This window comes from Bactrocera latifrons, unplaced genomic scaffold, assembly GCF_001853355.1.
Source record: "Bactrocera latifrons isolate USDA-ARS-PBARC rearing strain unplaced genomic scaffold, ASM185335v1 scaffold_113, whole genome shotgun sequence".
Lineage (NCBI taxonomy): Eukaryota > Metazoa > Arthropoda > Insecta > Diptera > Tephritidae > Bactrocera > Bactrocera latifrons.
In genome coordinates this window covers 803,013-820,944 of record NW_017534553.1, presented here as the reverse complement: position 1 = coordinate 820,944, position 17,932 = coordinate 803,013, and the positions used below count along the sequence as shown (strand labels likewise).

Below are 17,932 nucleotides of genomic sequence, written 5' to 3'. Positions count from 1 at the left end.
GCAGCAAAAGAGAAGCAATGGAGCGCCAATGAATAAGCAACAGAAGTTGAAAAGAAATAAATTTAAGGCGAAAGAATAAAACTTCCGTCAAAGCGGAAAGAAAAGTCATCGAGCAGTGGGTCGGTGGCCAGAGGGAGAGATGCAACAACAGCAACAAAAAGTGAAGTCAGCGTTATGGCTCAGCAGCGAAATGGAGAAGAAGATTAGCGAACCGTATCATTGTAGACACATGCCAGCACTGCGGCCAACGCAACCCAAACGCCCCACCTACCTCACCTTACACACTTTACCTTGGCTATACGACGAAAGACACCCACACTCAGGTCGTCGGGGAAAACAGCAAATAACTTAGCGATATAAAAGCAAGCGAACCCACCGTGGCGCTCAATTCAAAAGGTAACAACAAAACAATCAAAAAAATTCGCATACATCGTGCTTGACAGCAATGCTCAAACCATTTAGTGTACATTTTATTATACATAACAACGCATCTATGTACATACATATGTACATACATGCATACATCTATATGTATGTAAGTGTTGTCATTGTTGCTGCTATTGTGGTTATTACTACGCCCGCTGTTGTTGTATTAGAATATAAAAAGCACACAAAAAAGGTCGCTCTAAAAGCCATTGTGGTGCCCAACCGTATAGAGGTGAAAGGAACTAGTCAGCCAGCGTGGCCAACCTCGTGGATGTCGACGTCGGCGTCCGCAACGCTGTTAAGCGACACTGACGTTGCTGTTATGGGTAGCAGTGTCGTTGTCGGTGTCGCTGCTGCTGTAACTGGCGGTATCAGTGACTCTGGCGCGAGTTGTTTGAAGCACCACTTCGTTGCGTGAGAATCGGCATCGGAATAGTCATCGGCAAAATCGCCATTGTCGGTCCACTTTGCTGTGGCGTGGCGTGGAGTGGTAACAAGGGCAACAGCATTGGCGACAACTACGCGCGCGTCGCCGTTGGCAGGCGGCAGCAATGCTGGTGTCGAAGCAGGCCAGCTCAGCTCGTTGCAGCTCAGATCCGCACCGCGCAACGCCATCAACTCATTCAAAATGGCAACACAACAAATCGATTCAAGCCGAGGTGAGTGTGCGTCGCAAAGCGCCGAACTCACTAACTTGGCCGAATGAAGACGAATCGTTGTATTTATTTGTTAAGGAATGCTCGAATTTGCTTGGCATTGTTTTGCTGTTGTACTTTTTAATGGTTTGTTTGTAATTGCCATTTCCATTGATTACTTAGCGGCTAAAACCGAATTATAAATATAAGTGAGGTGTTAAATTTATAATTAATATATGTGTGTAGCAGTTTCATGTTCGCAAGCAATTTTACTGCAATACCGAACACCGAAGTGAGCTGCACCGAAGTGTAGACCTTCACACATTAAAAACAGTTTTCGTACAAGGCAAAACCTGATCGATGAGTTTATATGGTAGCTATATGCAACAGTCGTCCGATATCGGTGGTTTCGAGAAATAACAGCTTTCTTGGGAGGATAGGACATGTAGTAAATTTCAGATCGATGTSTCAACGACAGATCCACTAATGAGCGTGAACAGACGGACACACAGTTAAGTGGTACCAACTTCRTAACAAAATTAAAATACCCTTTTCAGGGTATTATTAAGGACTCCTACTTCTTATTCTTTTTTTTTTTTTTGTTTATTTTTTTTTTATAGCCGAGTTTACAACATCGCACCAGTCGTTTTTCGTTCTCGCTGCTTGGCGCCAATTGGAGATCCAAGTGTAACCTGATCTTTCCAACGGAGTGGAGGTCTTCCTTTGCTTTCCCCGGCGGGTACTGCATCGAGTACTCTCAGAGCTGGAGTGTCATCTTCCATTCGGACGACAGAACCATGCCAGCGTAACCACTCCCAGCTCCAGCTCCCAGTACATGTTGGTCATATGGAGGTATAACTGTATTTTAACTTTATCCGACCTATACGGATCTGCGAAAGACAAAGCAATCAGTGAAAATTTTAAACATTAAAGAAAAAGAATTTGAAATCAGAGAGATGACAGAGGTTTCTAACATCTCTTGTAAAGCGGCACAACACATTTTCCACTCACTCCTAACTAAAAGACCTGAATATTTTGCAAGAAGAGAAGAGATCGCAAAGAACTGCTTGACAACATAACTGGCGAAACGTGGGTTTGTGAATATAAATTAAGCAGCAATTCACCGAATAGCGACCCAAAAATTAGCCGAAAGACGAGAAAACTAAGCTTATCTAGGTAGCGGAGGTCTATGAGCACTGGAAGCCATCCCAGCCGAGGGTTCTAACAAGTCCTTGGCAAATTTGCAAAATGAGCCTACATATTTTAACGATAATACAGAATTATAGTAAAACGCGTCAACATTTTATAATTTTTTTATGAGAATAGAGAATCCTATCGTTATTCATGTTGTATCCGCACAAACATTTCTAAAATAGTTCCAACGGTATTGGATACAAATCTGGAACCGTTCTGGTTAATGTATTTGACAATCAGGGGGATAGAAAGGCGCCACTCATATTTATCATTTTTAGTAAGAAATTTCTTAATTAATGGTACCTTACAAACCATGAATCTTGAGTAAAAAATATTTAAAGCTCACATCCAAAACTCTTATTTTACCGAACTCCAGCTGCAAAAGCTGTATGAAGACAAGGTGGAAATATCTCAGCACTTCCTTCTTGATTGTCTCGCATTTGTGATATTAACGGTGAGAAATTTAGGAGCTTACACTTTCAGATATCCCATCGAACTGGTGGGAATAAAAATTGAACGACTAATCATACATTGGCCACAAGGCTTTTTACTAACTTATATGTTCGAATAGCACGATTTATATTCTTCGTTTCACAAAGGACTRCATRYAGTAGTCCAAGTTCAATCTMTGGTTCAGCCATCAAACCCTACCTAAACTAGGTTCCTTCACACAACACATTATCTAGCTGACGACACTGTATTACCCCTTTCTAATATAGAGCAAAATTTAACGATAAACCATTCCGTCTCTGTGGACTCCATTTTTATTCCCAAATCAATTAATTATGACGCTGGAGGTCAGCTAACTGTTAYGTTTATCATAACGTTATACAACAATACCATTCAGTGCATATTTATACCCAAAGTGGTTATTTTAAGCAAACGTTTACTGAAAATATATATTAATTGTTAYTGATATACATATGTATGTATATATATGTTTGTATGTATGCATTTTGTAACGTACGTACATACATAGTACATGTATAATTTCCACCGTTTAACGAACTGATGCGACCCGAAATAGAACAAACTGTGGTAATCAATCAGCCAATCAAGCAGTCACCAAAGTGATTAGCTCACACAAACATACATACATACATAATTTGTATGCCTATAAATACCAGCATTTTCAAATTATAATACAGTTTTTCATTTATGGCTTTCTCCCACTTCGCTTTATTCAGTTTGCACTTTATTATAATTTTTACGTTCGTAAACTCTTCGTGAGCAGCAACACCAAAATACTTTGCTCCCCGTTGTCATAGTTAATGTAGAGACGTCGCCACCATTGTATGTACTTCGTCACTTCAAATTATTTTTATTTTATTGTTTCTGGTTGTGTTTGTTTCATTTTCGCCAAAGCTKTGTATATTATTTGTGTTGTAAATTACTGGAACACTTGGAAAAATTACAGGTCAAGAAGGGAGCAATGGCAGCATGRCAAGAACATACAGACATACATATKTATGTACGAGAGACGCTTGATATTTACATTCATTATTAGATGACGGAGTGGAAATCGTTCAGTTATGAAAATGTTGATGTTAAATAGAGGGCCAACAATTGGCGTAAAGAATTTAAGTTTATATATTTTTCGAGCCAAAGCTGTTTTAGCGCAGAAGGAGATAAGAGAAAAACGGAAGTATCACAAGTGGGAGAACGATTTGATATACCAGAATACACAAGTACAGGAGAGCTTCAATATAAAAATTAAGTCTAAGAATTTTAACAGTAAGTTAAAGTAAGTGTATCGAAAAATCAAGCATGCAGGAAATGTTCTACGGATCATTCTGAATAACTTTAAAGATACTACGAGTCTTAAACCGGTTTGAAGCCAAGGATTTTTAATTCGAAAGTGCGAATTCAYGGTCACAAATCACTCTCAATATTCAAAATAACATATTATCGATCAGTTTTTAAAATGAAATCTCGGAAATCACATGATCTGCTGGAAAACACATACAGGGTTTGTCCGGAAAGTWATAGGACTGAGTCGATTTAAAGAAAATTATTGAACCAATCGTTACAATTCTTTAAAAACTTTCAAAACAGATTCCTTCTGCGTCGATGCAGCGCTCCCAGCGCGATTTCCAAGCATTGAAGGCGTCACAGAAAGCATTCTACGCAATAATCTTGACAGCCGAGGTGTATGCTACTTGGATTCCCTCTGTCGTTCATCAGCCTTTTCAGGCAAGGCAACAAAAAAGTACGGGCCCATATTTGGTGAGTTGTCGTGGTGCAACTTCCACGTAAAACTTGACGTTAACGGTTCAGTACCTTCAGCGAATTTTGTGTTCTTTGTTTTCGACKCATTTTTGAAGCGCCAATCCGTACACTGTTGGCCAGTTTCGAAATCATATTCCTAAACCCACGTTTCGTCAYCAGTAATTAGTAAAGTCCTTTGCTACGTTATCAAGCAACTCTTTTAGAAAAAAATTATCAATTCGGCTACAAAAATACTTATTTAATTCATATCTGATATGAGGTTTCTTAAGTCATTTTATTTATGCTCTATCTTTATAAAAGTTTTGCTTATCCGTTTTCCTCAATGGCTTAACACGTTATTAGAGTGTTGATAGAACATCGATCCTTCCAGGTGAACGACTACATAGAGCAATACAATTCTAAATTAGTTAGGTTAGACGACTGATCAAAAATTTCACCTAGACTACTACATGTAGTCCTTTCTGAAGCCATAGAAAACAAGAATTCCTGTGTTCGAACTTATAAATTAGCATAACACTGAAGGTATGCGATTCCAAGTGATTCAAGTCTTGACCTTCCAAACGTAATACAGTCAAGAAGGAAGTGTTGARTTGTATATACAGCTTCCGTAAATGGCGTCGGGTAGAATTTCCAGCCTTACTGCGTGGACACCAATAATAATACGAAGGAAAACACGTTTATATTAGGATTTGATCAATTGAAATATATACTGGTAAAATTATTCCACAAAAATCGTGTATAGTAAACTAAAAAGCCTGCCAGTAGCATTATTAAAGCAGAATGTATAAAGAACTAACCACTTCAAAACTTACACTCTCTGAGAAAGGCGGTCATATATCTTCGTGTACTAAGATATACAGCTGGAAAGCATTACCAGTTTCAAAAAGTACTTCTTCTTCTTCTTTACTGGCGTAGTAACCGCTTACGCGATTATAGCCGAGTTAAAAATACAAGCGCGCCAGTCGTTTCTTCTTTTCGCAGGGTGGGGCCAATTGGAGCCAGGTAGACGTGACCTAGCGCTGGTGGAGCGCTCGGTTTGGGAACCACCACGTAAAAAACGCCCCCAATGAAAAAGTTCAAAGAGTACCAGGCTCACTTTATTCTATGTAAAACATGCTTCTCGAGCCACCCTCGTCTGCATAAGTATGTAGAATTGAAGCTTAAGTTATTATCATTCTAGACATGTCATTTTATTCAGCCGACTGACACTGCTCTTGCTTCTGTTGCCCGGCTTTTTATTGTTATTTGTGTGTTTGGTATCTACATGCATACATAATAGGCGTCGTCATTGTCTTCATCGCACTGCTCATGCTTGGATGGTGTGTATATATTTATGGGCAAGTGTGTATGTATGTACATAGCTAATTTCTGAGTTTCTTAGTACACTTTTGACGACGCATTGCGTTCGAATCGCCGCTATTACCCCATAATTTAGGGTAAAATTTCACGAGCAATCGAGCGGTGCCATTTATTTTCTGCTCGCGGTAAGCGGTCGCGAACAGCAGGCATCTCRTTCAACGTGGCAGAGATATGCATACAAGCATGTACAAATGTCACACATTATATATACATGCAGACATACATACATATTTACATACATACATACATAGGTAGATATGTACATTTATACATTGGACACAGATACTCGTCGTAAAAAAGAAATGCTCGGAATATCTGCTTATAATAAAGTTATGTTTTGCGTTTTCATTAGCATAGTGAAATGACAGCAACAATGCCAATAACAACAGAAATAACCGTAGTAAAATGTACAAGATGTCGGCAACTGACGATCATACGTAAGAGTATCTATGCTCGGGTAGAAATAGAAAACCTAGAAACGGTTGTACACACTTTTATTAGAAATTGACACATGCAAATATAAATATGTGTGTATGAGTATTACGCGGCGTCACGTCCATTAGGTAGCTCGTCAATTCAAAGTTGTTGTAGGTGGCAATTCTAGGAGATTAAAGTGGACATAGCTAACTGAATAGRCACATGTGTGTTGTGATTTTTGGCATTAACAAACTTTTTTGGCGCTTTTTTCTCTTCARCTTGTACAATTTCAGAGGGCAATGTACTTGTAGCGATGTCTCGCCTGTGTTGATTATATRTACATATGTACATGTAATATACAACTATATGTTGTATATATGTATGTACATATTAACAGTGAATATATATTATTAATTTAGAATTAATTGTAAAGCTTTTAGAAATTTTAATTCTTGAAAGGCATAATATTTATCAATGGCATAGGTAGTGTTGGTAATGTGAGTTTAATATTCCCCACGGTTGTACGGTGGATGGCATTAACGAAAAAGTRCTGTACTAAATCCTTAGAACACGTGCAACGGGCGTGTTGCTGGGTATTCCGGGCGTAATGAAAACCACGTCAACAAAGACTCTGGAGGTCATATAAAAGTGATGCTTGAGGCAAAAACCTTACGGCCAGCCGACCTAGGATTTTAGGAGATTATAGTTAGGCTCGGTTCACTACGGCATCGTATTATACTCGACTTTGTGAATTAACTCGAGCTAAATTGGCAATGCGAAACCGYTTTCATTCCCTGGTCAAATGAACCAATGATTCTCTGATCGACTGTTCTAGCGGCAAAATCTACATATTCAACGAACGGATCAAAGCGCTGATGAGGAACAGGTGCAGGCTTCTTCTGTAGTAATCCATGCGTAGAAGGTGGGTTTAAGCTAGATGAATACAATTATGTCAGGCCGAAAGTGGAGGCATTACAGAAGTTGCCAAGTGGGCTTCAGCTCTAACTAGCATGTCATAAACCTTCTAGTGATAACTAACGCTATCCACAGCGCCATTATCAAGTCTCAATGCTTAACTTTATTCAAGCATGCAATAAATAGAAAGAAATGAAAAAGCAGATGAGCTGGTCCGCTGGAGACAGGCGGGGATACACGGATCGCGGATCCAAAAGTTGTACATTATTTCCATCATAAATTACACTATGCGAAGAAAAAKACTTTGAGTTGCAAGTACACAATTATATAGTTCCCTCCCMAAAATTCTACTCTGGATCCTCCCCTGGCTTGGGGTAGCTGGAAATAGAATTCAAATAAATTGTCAAGGGTTGTATGAAACAATGGACTGTAGAGGAACACCTCAAGTATTGGAACCCTAACAACACGGAGCATACMACAAAGTTACTTTGAGGTAGTAKKWWTGGACAGACCAAAAAGCTTTTACTTCATGAAAAATAGAACTTAGTATGCCAGTCTTCAGCCGGATGAAACGGCTTTCAATGACGAACTTAAGAGACATTGGGAAGCTGGTAGAAAAGTCAGGTTTCTTACCAAATTCCGTGAATGGCTAGACAAGGCTTAATTTAGATACCAGTCTGGATCACAATGAACGAAATTAYAGCATAAGCGCGGATAATCAATGAAACTAATGACATTAATCAATGTACTCAATATATTTTAACTAGTGGACCAATATCATTAATTTTTTTTCTCGTAAATAACATTTTACCATGCGAAAAAGCTTCCTTGACTATTGCCGGTATAAAGTTAACCAAAAGAACGGAGATCTTCATATTTGATATGGATTGTTTTGGTTTTTATCATAATAATATAATGTATAGGCTGCCGYTGTTGTTGTGGTTTATGCGGCAGGATTTTTCCAAGTTGACAGYCCGTTCCGGTTACGTAGAACCGACTGTCGTGGGAACGGTGTATAGGTTGCTGTTTATATGTATGCATAAAACTTATCAGTTTGCAAGGAAAGACATTTTCATTCTATCATCAGACTGGGAATGAGTCGGATMTTCGATGACGGATATTTTTCTAACTTAAGAGTTTATTAAAGAGGTTCATATAAATACCCTATTTAGAGCGGAAGCGGTAAGGCGGAGTTCTCCATTCGAATTAATTGGAATAGTTATTCACTTGTACACACTTACATACTTACTTATAGACCTAAAKGTCTTCTGCATTATTTGAGGAATAACCAATTATGCTCCCCGCCAAGGTCTCAGCATTAATACTTAAGCTAACATATTCTAAATTACAAGTAATTAACAGAATTCCAATTGGAATTGGTTCTACGAAAAACGAGTAAGTCCAATAAATAATTTCGTTTCAAATTTAAGAATTTTAGTATGAAAAATGCTGAGTTACGATCTATTCGAACAAATCCAGATCGAGTATAAATTTTGAASCGATTGGTATTTCAAACTAATAAAAATATTAGATAGAACGACGGCTAATATTTCACAATAATRTTGACGAATGYGACCTGGTTGTGTTCTTGCTTGAATACAAATCGGAGTACCTCTCGGTTACTTAAACCCGACCTTCGAGGAAGTATGTATGTATAAGTGCATACTTTTCACGGAATTGCACTTTTGATAAACTGTGTGATGAGGAAATTTTTAAATAAACCTATTTTATAATGTACATTCAATACATATTGTTATTTTAAAATGTATTGCTAAATAATTATATATTTTAATTATGAAGTACATACATGTAYAYATATGTACATATGCAAATACTTTGCACACACATGTATCTACTCATAGCGGAAGCAAATTTTGCCTTAAATTCACCTTGACCTAGTCGACCAGATTTAAATAATTATAACTTAAGCTTCTAAACCTTTCCTAACAACTCCAGCTAATACCAAGAAACATCAATCTACTTATGGCTTCGATGAAAATTTTCGTCTGCTAGCTGCTTGGCTACACACAACGAAACATATATGTATGTACATATGTATAATATGTATACAACGCTATATGGTAACACCATTGCCGTGCGCATTTTTCTCGGTTCGTCGTCAGCTTCATCGTAGTTTATGGATACACACGATTTAACAGCGCACCCGGTGTTGTTTTGGCTTTGTTGTGTTTAGCATTTGCTGTTGTTTTTGTAATTGTTGTTGCTAGTAGCGTTGCCGTGGTTTTTTGTCTGCTGTTTATTCTTATTGTTTGGCTTAGAAGATGACGCGCTGTTGTTATTGTGACGCGCATATGCATGTGTATACATGCGAAGAGAATTTTATTTGGGAGAGAGACACAGCAGCACAGTCACAGTCGACGTCAGCTTTACATACCATTTGTGCGCCGGCAGCACTCTATATCAATTCTACGTACACCCAATCATATTGGGATCGTCAACAGCGCAGTCAACGTCAAGCATAACTGACATTTTCGTCTCCATTCGCGATTCCCACGCATTTCATTGTAAYTGAACGCTTTTAGTTGTTGCTTTTACTTAATAAAATAAATTACTCACCTTGCTCTAGCTGCCTTTTAAGTAAGCGATTAAATGATTTTTATTACATTTTGATAGTAGCTTTTATTAAAGCCATTTCGTTATAATCACATTAACTTTATGTTCACACACAAACTTAATACTGCAAATTTTTGCCAAATCTGATTTCACCAAATTATAATTAAAATGYTCACTATTCTCTTTGCACACACATAAAAACAGATGTATTGCGTTTATTTATTGTTTATATGCTTTTACCAATGTTTTGTTTATAATAATTTAATAGCAAACGCAAAAATCACCGTCACCGTTTCTATTACCAACAATTCGCATAAAGTCAACGAAACGACTGCGCTTCGTGTACGTCATTGACGCGACTGTTTCTTGTTATGTTTATCTAATTATTACAAATCGAAGTACGAATACAAATCAARAAATTATAAACTTTTGTTTTTACGCATAGTAAATAAACTATACTTAAATTTTTATGCGAATAGAGAGCATTAAATGACTTAAATTTCTTTGCAATTGTCTGCTTTTMATTTTTGAGTTCTTTAAGGCAACTTGTTCGGCACCAATTTGCTTAAAAACCTTCTGCTTCTAGAACAAGCTGCATATACATGTTCCAAGCAATTTTATATCAAACATGTTGTGTTATTTATCTCTTGTATAAGAGAAGCTTGTTAACAGAGTGGCTAAAGAGAATGGAAAAGTTTTAGAAAATACTGAAAATACCTCATGGCAAATGTTTAATGTTACAATTGAATGTGTGATTAAATAAAAAAAAGTTTTAGTGTGTGACTTAAAATAATTTATTTAATTTTGAGAAATGAGAGCTTTTAAAAAGATATATTTGAGTGTGAAAGAAACAAAAGGATATGAATAAGTGTTGTTTAAGATATATTTGAGTGTTTGAATACCRAAAGAAATTTTGTATCTGCTTTAAATACCGAACGTTGAGAATGTCTTGGCAAATATTGAATAAATTGCGGTAAGAAAAAATCTTTATAACAATAATAGTTCAGAGCAATGAGCGTGACTTWATTGCATTTAAAGGAAGGCAGTTGAAAAAAAGCTATCAAATGGGAAATAATCATAGTATATAGTTATATCCGTACGTTTATTTCTACCATTGTGAAAATGATATACATATGTAAATTACAACTTGTGTGGKGACAATACTTTTATTTTAATTTAAAATATCTATTTGTGTCTAAACCAGCGGCCACTGRACAGCAGTGTTCAAATATTACTTAATTAACTTTGTCTTCAGATTAAAAAAAGAGGAAAATAGTCAAATTAATAGATGCTATTGTTTTTGCCAAAACCCAGAAAATATTCGCTCAAAATCAACAAAAAAAGTTAATTTTATAATCGCTTTTAAACTTGCCGGTTTTTACATTTTTTTAACACAGTGGAAAGTAATATTTATAGGAATGAAAGGAATAAACATTTTATATCACACTTTTGATTCAACAATATGGCTTCCTGTGTTGTATAAAYCATAAGAGTTCCCAAATATATATATAAAACATATGTTTGAGCAACCAAATATAACTCATATTCCTTCCACTTGCAAATTTGAATTTCCCGCTGCAATTACTAAGAAAAACCATCAGACCAACTCAAAAATAAAAGTTACGAGCCATACAAACGTTCCAATGACGAAATGGAAGCAATACCCACCTAACACTTTCACGTACGAATTTCCACAAAATGTAATAAAAAGGACACAACAGTGAAGMAAATGGCACTCAGTCACAGCAGAAGTTACAATAACAGCATACTGAGTTCTATTTTACATTAGTCTACAGATATATAATGCTTATATGCGGCAGTGTTACTTGTCGTGAGCAACAACAATTGGCGTTTCTTGTAACAACATGCCCCAAACAATATTACTGGGTACACAAGTAAAGATATATGATTCAAATCTACAGACATAAGTTCCCAATACTCTAAATTAATTATATATTATAAACATATTTATATACATATATACTTACATATGTTGATGCAAACCCGATGTAAAGAGCTTAACGCAGGATGTTTGCAATATTAAACAAAAAACAACTCATTTCTCAAGCATTTATGAAACACTTTTATTTTATTTTACGTCTGTTTTCAATTCAAATCTTCAACAAAATATTTACAACTACATTTAACGGTTCACATGCACATTAAACAGTAACCTGATCTTTAAACTGCCGCATGAACTATAAATTACTCACTATTTAGAAATTAAAAGTAAGCGGGTGTACCGGGAAATAGCCTTTACTCTTAATGACTTGCTTGGCTAGTCGTTGCAAATTGCTATCGTTATTCACATACTGTCCATTGAAGATTTCTGTGCATAGTGTGTGCACTTTTTTGCGACCATGCGTACACACAGCTGACGCCAAGACCAACTCATAGTCGGCCAACTGCAAGCCTATGCAATACGAGCGTGAGGCACGCGCTAAACTGGCAAACATTGCATAGAGTGTGGCTGCAATTTCGGCCAAACGCTGCATATCGTGATGCTTCTCTACCACAGCGGTGCCATAGCGAGTTAGCAGCAACTCAACGCACATTTGCAGGCGGGCCACTGATTGTTCGACGCTTTGCGCAGCCGGTTCCAAAGAAGGGTGCACATTTTCATTTAAACGCATTTTAGTCTTTGGATTATCAATGTTCGAACTTTGCAGAAATTTACCCAATATGTGTCCAGGATGGAAGAGTGGATTGCGCTGCATGCGTACTGTGTCTTGCAATACACCCTGTTAAAAAAATTTTTTTTTTCAACGTATTTCAAGGATAATAGGCACTCATTTAATTGCACAACTTACGCCTGCATGTTGTAAGCCGGCCAGTGCGATGTATAAGCGTAGCGTGTCCATTGATTCGCCTTGAGTGTACAGTTGAGCACTATCACGGAAAAGCACCTCAGTTTCTTGACCGGAAATTAAAGATTTGGGACCAATGATGTCCATAGATTTAGCAGCAATTTTAAACAATTGCCTAAGACTATAATACTAATGGGAAAATATGTGGAAAGTAGAAGTAAGAAATTTATAGAAATTTATATAAAACTTATTTTATAAGTGCATGGAACCTACTTTGGTAATTGCAGCTTCCAATGCCACATCAGGTGCCGTAAATTCATCCAGTATGCCCGCCGTCAAATAAATCATACTTTCAATAGCATATGTGGCACAGGCCGCCTTCGACAAATGCATCTGCAGCATTTCCATATCCCTAGGAGTACAAAAATTTATTATTTGGCATTAAATAAACAAATTAATTTGTATTTACTTCAGCGGCACGTTGCAGTGTTGATTGTCGATGCAGTATGAAGTCAAGTCGTTAACCAACTGCTTGGCCATGCCTAGGCCCAACATGGCACTTCGTAACCGGTTACTGCGCAGCAATACGTCTGCTACTTCATTACCTTCATTCGCAGTACCGACAATACAACTGGGCGGTAGACGCACTTGGTCAAATTCAACGCGACGTATATCTAAACCTCTGCAGCCGATTGTCAAATGCTGTTCTCCTAATTTAACACCGGCTGTGTTACTGTCCACTAAGAAAATTGTGGTGCTACGGCTAGCATCTCCTTTAACATTCGCCCGACGCGTTTGAGCGATCACCAAAAAGAGTGGCGTCGCATTGGTTGTAGCGAAAGGACCCGCTATCGCAAACGCCTTTCTTCCAGACAAGAGCCACTCGTTAGTTTCCACTATATATTCAGCGGTAGTGTTAAATAGTTCGTTTTCTGCCATGTCATATTCGAATATTGCTTCCACGCCAACTTGTGAACCTAAATATGCAAATATTCACGTATTTTCAAAATATTTTCAAGTCATTATATAAAGATGAACTTTCAATTTCTTACCGTTTACTAATTTTGGCAAAAAACGCTGTTGTTGTTCGGCGCTGCCTACGTCTTTTAGCAGATCGATTATTATGCGATGTGATAACAGACCAAGCGCTACATTGGTGCAGCGTGATTCAGGCTCTGTGAGCATCAAACTGGCAGTCCAACCCCAACCTTTGCCTTCAAATTCCGCCGGCACATTCAGACCATATAAACCCAACTGCCGTACTGAATCCACAACTTCGGCTGGTATTTGGCGTGTGCGATCAATTATAGCATTCTCAACTTGGTCAGTGAAAAAATTTGTAAGCGGCAATTTTTCGTTTTCAATTCGCGACAGTTCTTCACGTTGCACAACCTCTGGATAGCCAAGCATTTCATTATCAACCACACCAACGAAAAAATTCTTCACTAATGGCAAACGTGCACGCAATTTTCCCACATCTGGTGCCATCTTAACACCAGTCCCGGTGCGCCGTTGCTGATCAATAGCATCTTCGCTAGCAAACGAACTGTTAGCAGTGGCTTTTGCAGAGGATTGACTATCACGTCCGGCGCTAGTGCCTATGGCTCGTATACATTTTCCATTCACATATTCGAACTTTTTGCCGGAGTTGTGTTGCACAAAACGGTGCAATGTGTTGCGGAGACGTAACATTTTCAGAACAATCTTATAGAAATACCCATCAGCAGCACCAATGACAGCGGAGCTGTCAACTAACTGTTCTCACTCAACAGCTGATTACTTAAAATAACGAGTAGCTTCTAATGTTGTACAAATCCGTGAGTTTTTGAATGTTAAAGTAATCGTTAAAAATAATTAAAAAAAAAAAAACAAAAACAAAAGAAAACAAGTTTATATCGCTTGGACCGATGCTAAAATATTCTTCACAAAACAAAAAGGTTCCATACAGGAACTTAAATTTAATCGATCCGTTTGCATTGCAGCTATATGCTATAGTGATCCAATCGGAAATTTTGCCACTGCCATAGACAATAATTTCGTCAAGAAACCTAGTAAAATAAAAATGTTTTTCATATAAAGACTTAATTTTAAACGCCCACTTTGTAAGGCAGATATGTGCTACAGTAGACTGGTCTGACCTATTTCTTTGGAGCTTTCAGCCGTGCATTCAACAATATTCTATGCCAAATTTCAGAAAAACACCTCGTCAAATAAAATTTAATTTTGATAGTAGTTTGCATGGCAGCTACATGCTAAAGTGGTCCGAAATCAATGGTTCCGATCAAACAGCTACTTCTTAAGCAAGTAAAAACGTTTGCAAAATTTCAGACCGATATCTCAAAAATTGTGGAACAGTTCGTGTAAAAACAGACAGACAGACTGGCGTAATTTTCTCAGTTCGGCACACTGATCATTTATATACATATGTATATGTTTTATAGGATCTCCGACGTTTCCTTCTGGGAATAACAAACTTCGTTATAATCTTAATATAGCCGGTTCAGGTTATAAAAATATAAATTGTTTGATACTTAATAAAATGACTTTTGATGCTGTTTTACTATTTAATTTACTTCGTTCTCTTTTTCGATTACTTCCAATGCATTACAGTCACTTTGTTTAGTTCTAATAATATTCAGCTATTTTTTGATTTTTAACTGCCGTCCAATTTGTGGTGTGCCCAAAAATTTTCAGCGTTTAATTATGTATGTAATCTGGTATTGAGTGATTTTCTCTCAATATACTCCCTATGAACGACAGCCGCTACTAATGCAGCTCCGCGTCCAGAACCGTCCTCTGAGAGCATAATGTCATATTTGCGATCCTTCTCCACAAAACGATCCAACGTTTCGCGCATATAACCATCGAAGTTCGGATGACAACGATAAACTGTGCCGTCCACACCAATAATAGAGAAACTTTCACCAACTTTGTTCACCAAAGCGCCCAGTGTAACGCCCAGCATGTTACCGGCACGCTTCGCTACGACATCGCATATATATTTGAATTTCATGCAGTCATCAGGATCGGCATCGTGCAAATGGAAAATGTCTTTAAAGACATCTTTCACCAATGGCCAGTCATCACCTTTATCGTTGGCTATATCGGAGAGTACTTTCGTTTCAATGCAATTTGGTTTTTTCGTCAGGATGTCCGTGATTTGTTTGCGCAGCTTGCATTGAGCGAATATCAAATTCTCATTCACGGCGCGCAACAAAATCAGGCGTACCAGTTCACCCATGTACATACCTGAAATCAAAACATGCTTCATGCAACTTTCAATAATTCAATTAATCAACTCACCTGCTACCATTTTTTCATAGATCTGTGTGCCCGCATTCAGCGAGTTTTTATCGACAATCTTATCGTAATCGGTTAGTAAATGATCAAGACCACCCTTTTCGCCGAAAGCGCCCCACTCCACATTGATTATAATCTTAGGTCGATCCTTATATTTGGAGTCCAAACGTTCACAATTTTCCACCTTCTCCGTATAGCAGGCATTGCAGCCCGTGCCGACAATCAAACCAATATTACATGCCGGATTGCGATGGGCGCAGGACATTTGTGTGCCGGTCGTATCGTTCAATATGGCAACCATGTCGATTTTAAGTCCAGAACGTCGTGTGATTGCCGATTTTAACATAACGCCCACATCTTCACCAACTGTATCCGAACAGTTGAAACCTTTCGTCCAACGCACCAGTGTGGCGCGACTCAAGCCGGTCTGCACGCATGGAAATGAGAATGTGAAGCCCAGTGCCATGTGTTCGCCTTCGACCTTCTGTTCACAAACGAATTCATGCAGACACTTGGCGATGTAATCGAACAGCTGTGTACCGGTGCCGAGCAATTCCTTCTCTGTTAGGTCATAAATCTTTGCCACTAGTTCGGCGTCACGATCGCCCTTCAGCGTGACAAGCAGCACACGAAACCGTGACCCACCCAAATCGAGTGCCAAATATTTTCCCGTCTCATTACCGTGAGGAAAGTCCTGCACATATGTTAGATAACATTTTGTGTCTGCATCCTTGTTAGTCTTCGCGCCCAAGCCTTTGCGTATTTGAGCGCAAAAGTTTTGATAAAGACGCTGAAACTGATCTTCACTAGGTATCAACTCGTTTAGAAATTCTCGTAATCGTGTTAATTCGCCCATTGTTTATTTGTGTTTTTTTTTTTTTTTTGTTTTTTGTCGTTTGCTTTTAACCAATTTTCTTCCTGATTTAATTTTTTTTGGACAAATTTTTCGTTATGTTATTAAACACACCTTGGTATCGGCCTCAAATAAGCTTCAATTTACTAATWATGGTGTTATTAAAAAGGATTCCAAAAATATGGTAGAATTACAAATTTGGGAAACTAAAGACTAGCAATTTTGAAAATTTTGAAGATTTTTGTAATTATCTTGAAAACTCCGAATAGTTTGTTGTTTGGCAAGAGAGTCACAGCTTGCTTAGGTGTGTTCGGAAAGGGTTGGCGTGTGTGTTTGAAAAAAAAACACAATTTCACTTAAAGAGTTAAGTTGCTATAAAGCTTGAATCGAATCGAATTTTTCTCTTTCAGACTTTAATGAAAATGTTTTGAGCRTATAAAAAGTATTATATAATATAATAAGAACTTTACTAAAATTTAATATTTGGATACGAGACATATGGATGGTTAYCCGGTTCGGTCGATATAATCGCCCAGCACAGCAGGTAATTTGGGYAACCATGGATCGATTTCGCACAACGTTTACTCTAGTAGATATTGTGTATTCTCAAAGATGCCATCCAGTAATCACCGAGGACTCTATCGCTGCTGTAAAGCAGAGTATCGAAGAAGATCCGAGCGAGTCCATCCATCATCTCACCCAATAATTGGAGCTGTGCCCATCAACTTTATGGAAAATTTTGTAAAAGAATATTGGTTTGCGGACTTATAAAAGCTAACTTGTGCAAGAATTGAAGCCAAACGACCATCAAGCATAGCGCACGTTCAATGAGAGGATGGTCACCGACCCCCAATTTCCGTAAAAAATTTTGTTCAGAGATGAAGCTCATTAAGTTGTTGTTTGGGTTCATATTCGTCTTCATAGAATATTCGCCGTGCTATTGTTGACATATGATCCCAATTGCTGACAAAAGTTGTCTAAAATTGGGCATCTCCGTTAAAATTTATTCGAGCTGGCCGTGGCGGTCACTTGCCCGAAATCATTTCAAAAACTGAAGCAAACACTTATTTTAACAATAAAGCTATAAGTTCTTGGCCATTACATAAAATGACATAATTGAAAATTACATATTATCTAAAAATTACACCCTTTATAAACAACTCAATGGTAAATTTGAAAAATCGGGGGGTATTACTTTAGTTCCAAGAATTATACACAACCAA

The 17,932-nt window shown here is 37.7% G+C and overlaps 3 protein-coding genes across 3 annotated transcripts in view; all 3 read right to left on the bottom strand.

Moving 5' to 3' along the window:
• LOC108974963 overlaps window positions 1-9,916 on the bottom strand; it is a 159,407-nt gene extending 149,491 nt beyond the window's left edge. The window contains exon 1 of the mRNA XM_018943113.1: window positions 9,753-9,916. The gene's annotated coding sequence lies outside the window, so the exon portion shown is untranslated. The remainder of the gene's footprint in view (window positions 1-9,752) is intronic.
• A 1,903-nt stretch (window positions 9,917-11,819) lies between these two features.
• On the bottom strand, window positions 11,820-14,248 carry LOC108975030 (acyl-CoA dehydrogenase family member 9, mitochondrial). Its single transcript, XM_018943254.1, has 5 exons — window positions 13,609-14,248; window positions 13,026-13,533; window positions 12,830-12,968; window positions 12,560-12,745; window positions 11,820-12,490 (listed from the first exon to the last, which is right to left on the bottom strand). The coding sequence occupies exons 1-5, from the start codon at window positions 14,246-14,248 to the stop codon at window positions 11,966-11,968; spliced, it is 1,998 nt and encodes a 665-aa protein (XP_018798799.1). The 3' UTR covers window positions 11,820-11,965.
• Window positions 14,249-15,106: 858 nt separating this feature from the next.
• Window positions 15,107-16,996, bottom strand: LOC108975035 (hexokinase-2-like). Its single transcript, XM_018943269.1, has 2 exons — window positions 15,860-16,996; window positions 15,107-15,805 (listed from the first exon to the last, which is right to left on the bottom strand). Exons 1-2 carry the CDS (start codon window positions 16,710-16,712, stop codon window positions 15,258-15,260), a joined length of 1,401 nt encoding a protein of 466 aa, XP_018798814.1. The 5' UTR covers window positions 16,713-16,996; the 3' UTR covers window positions 15,107-15,257.
• Window positions 16,997-17,932: the final 936 nt, after the last annotated feature.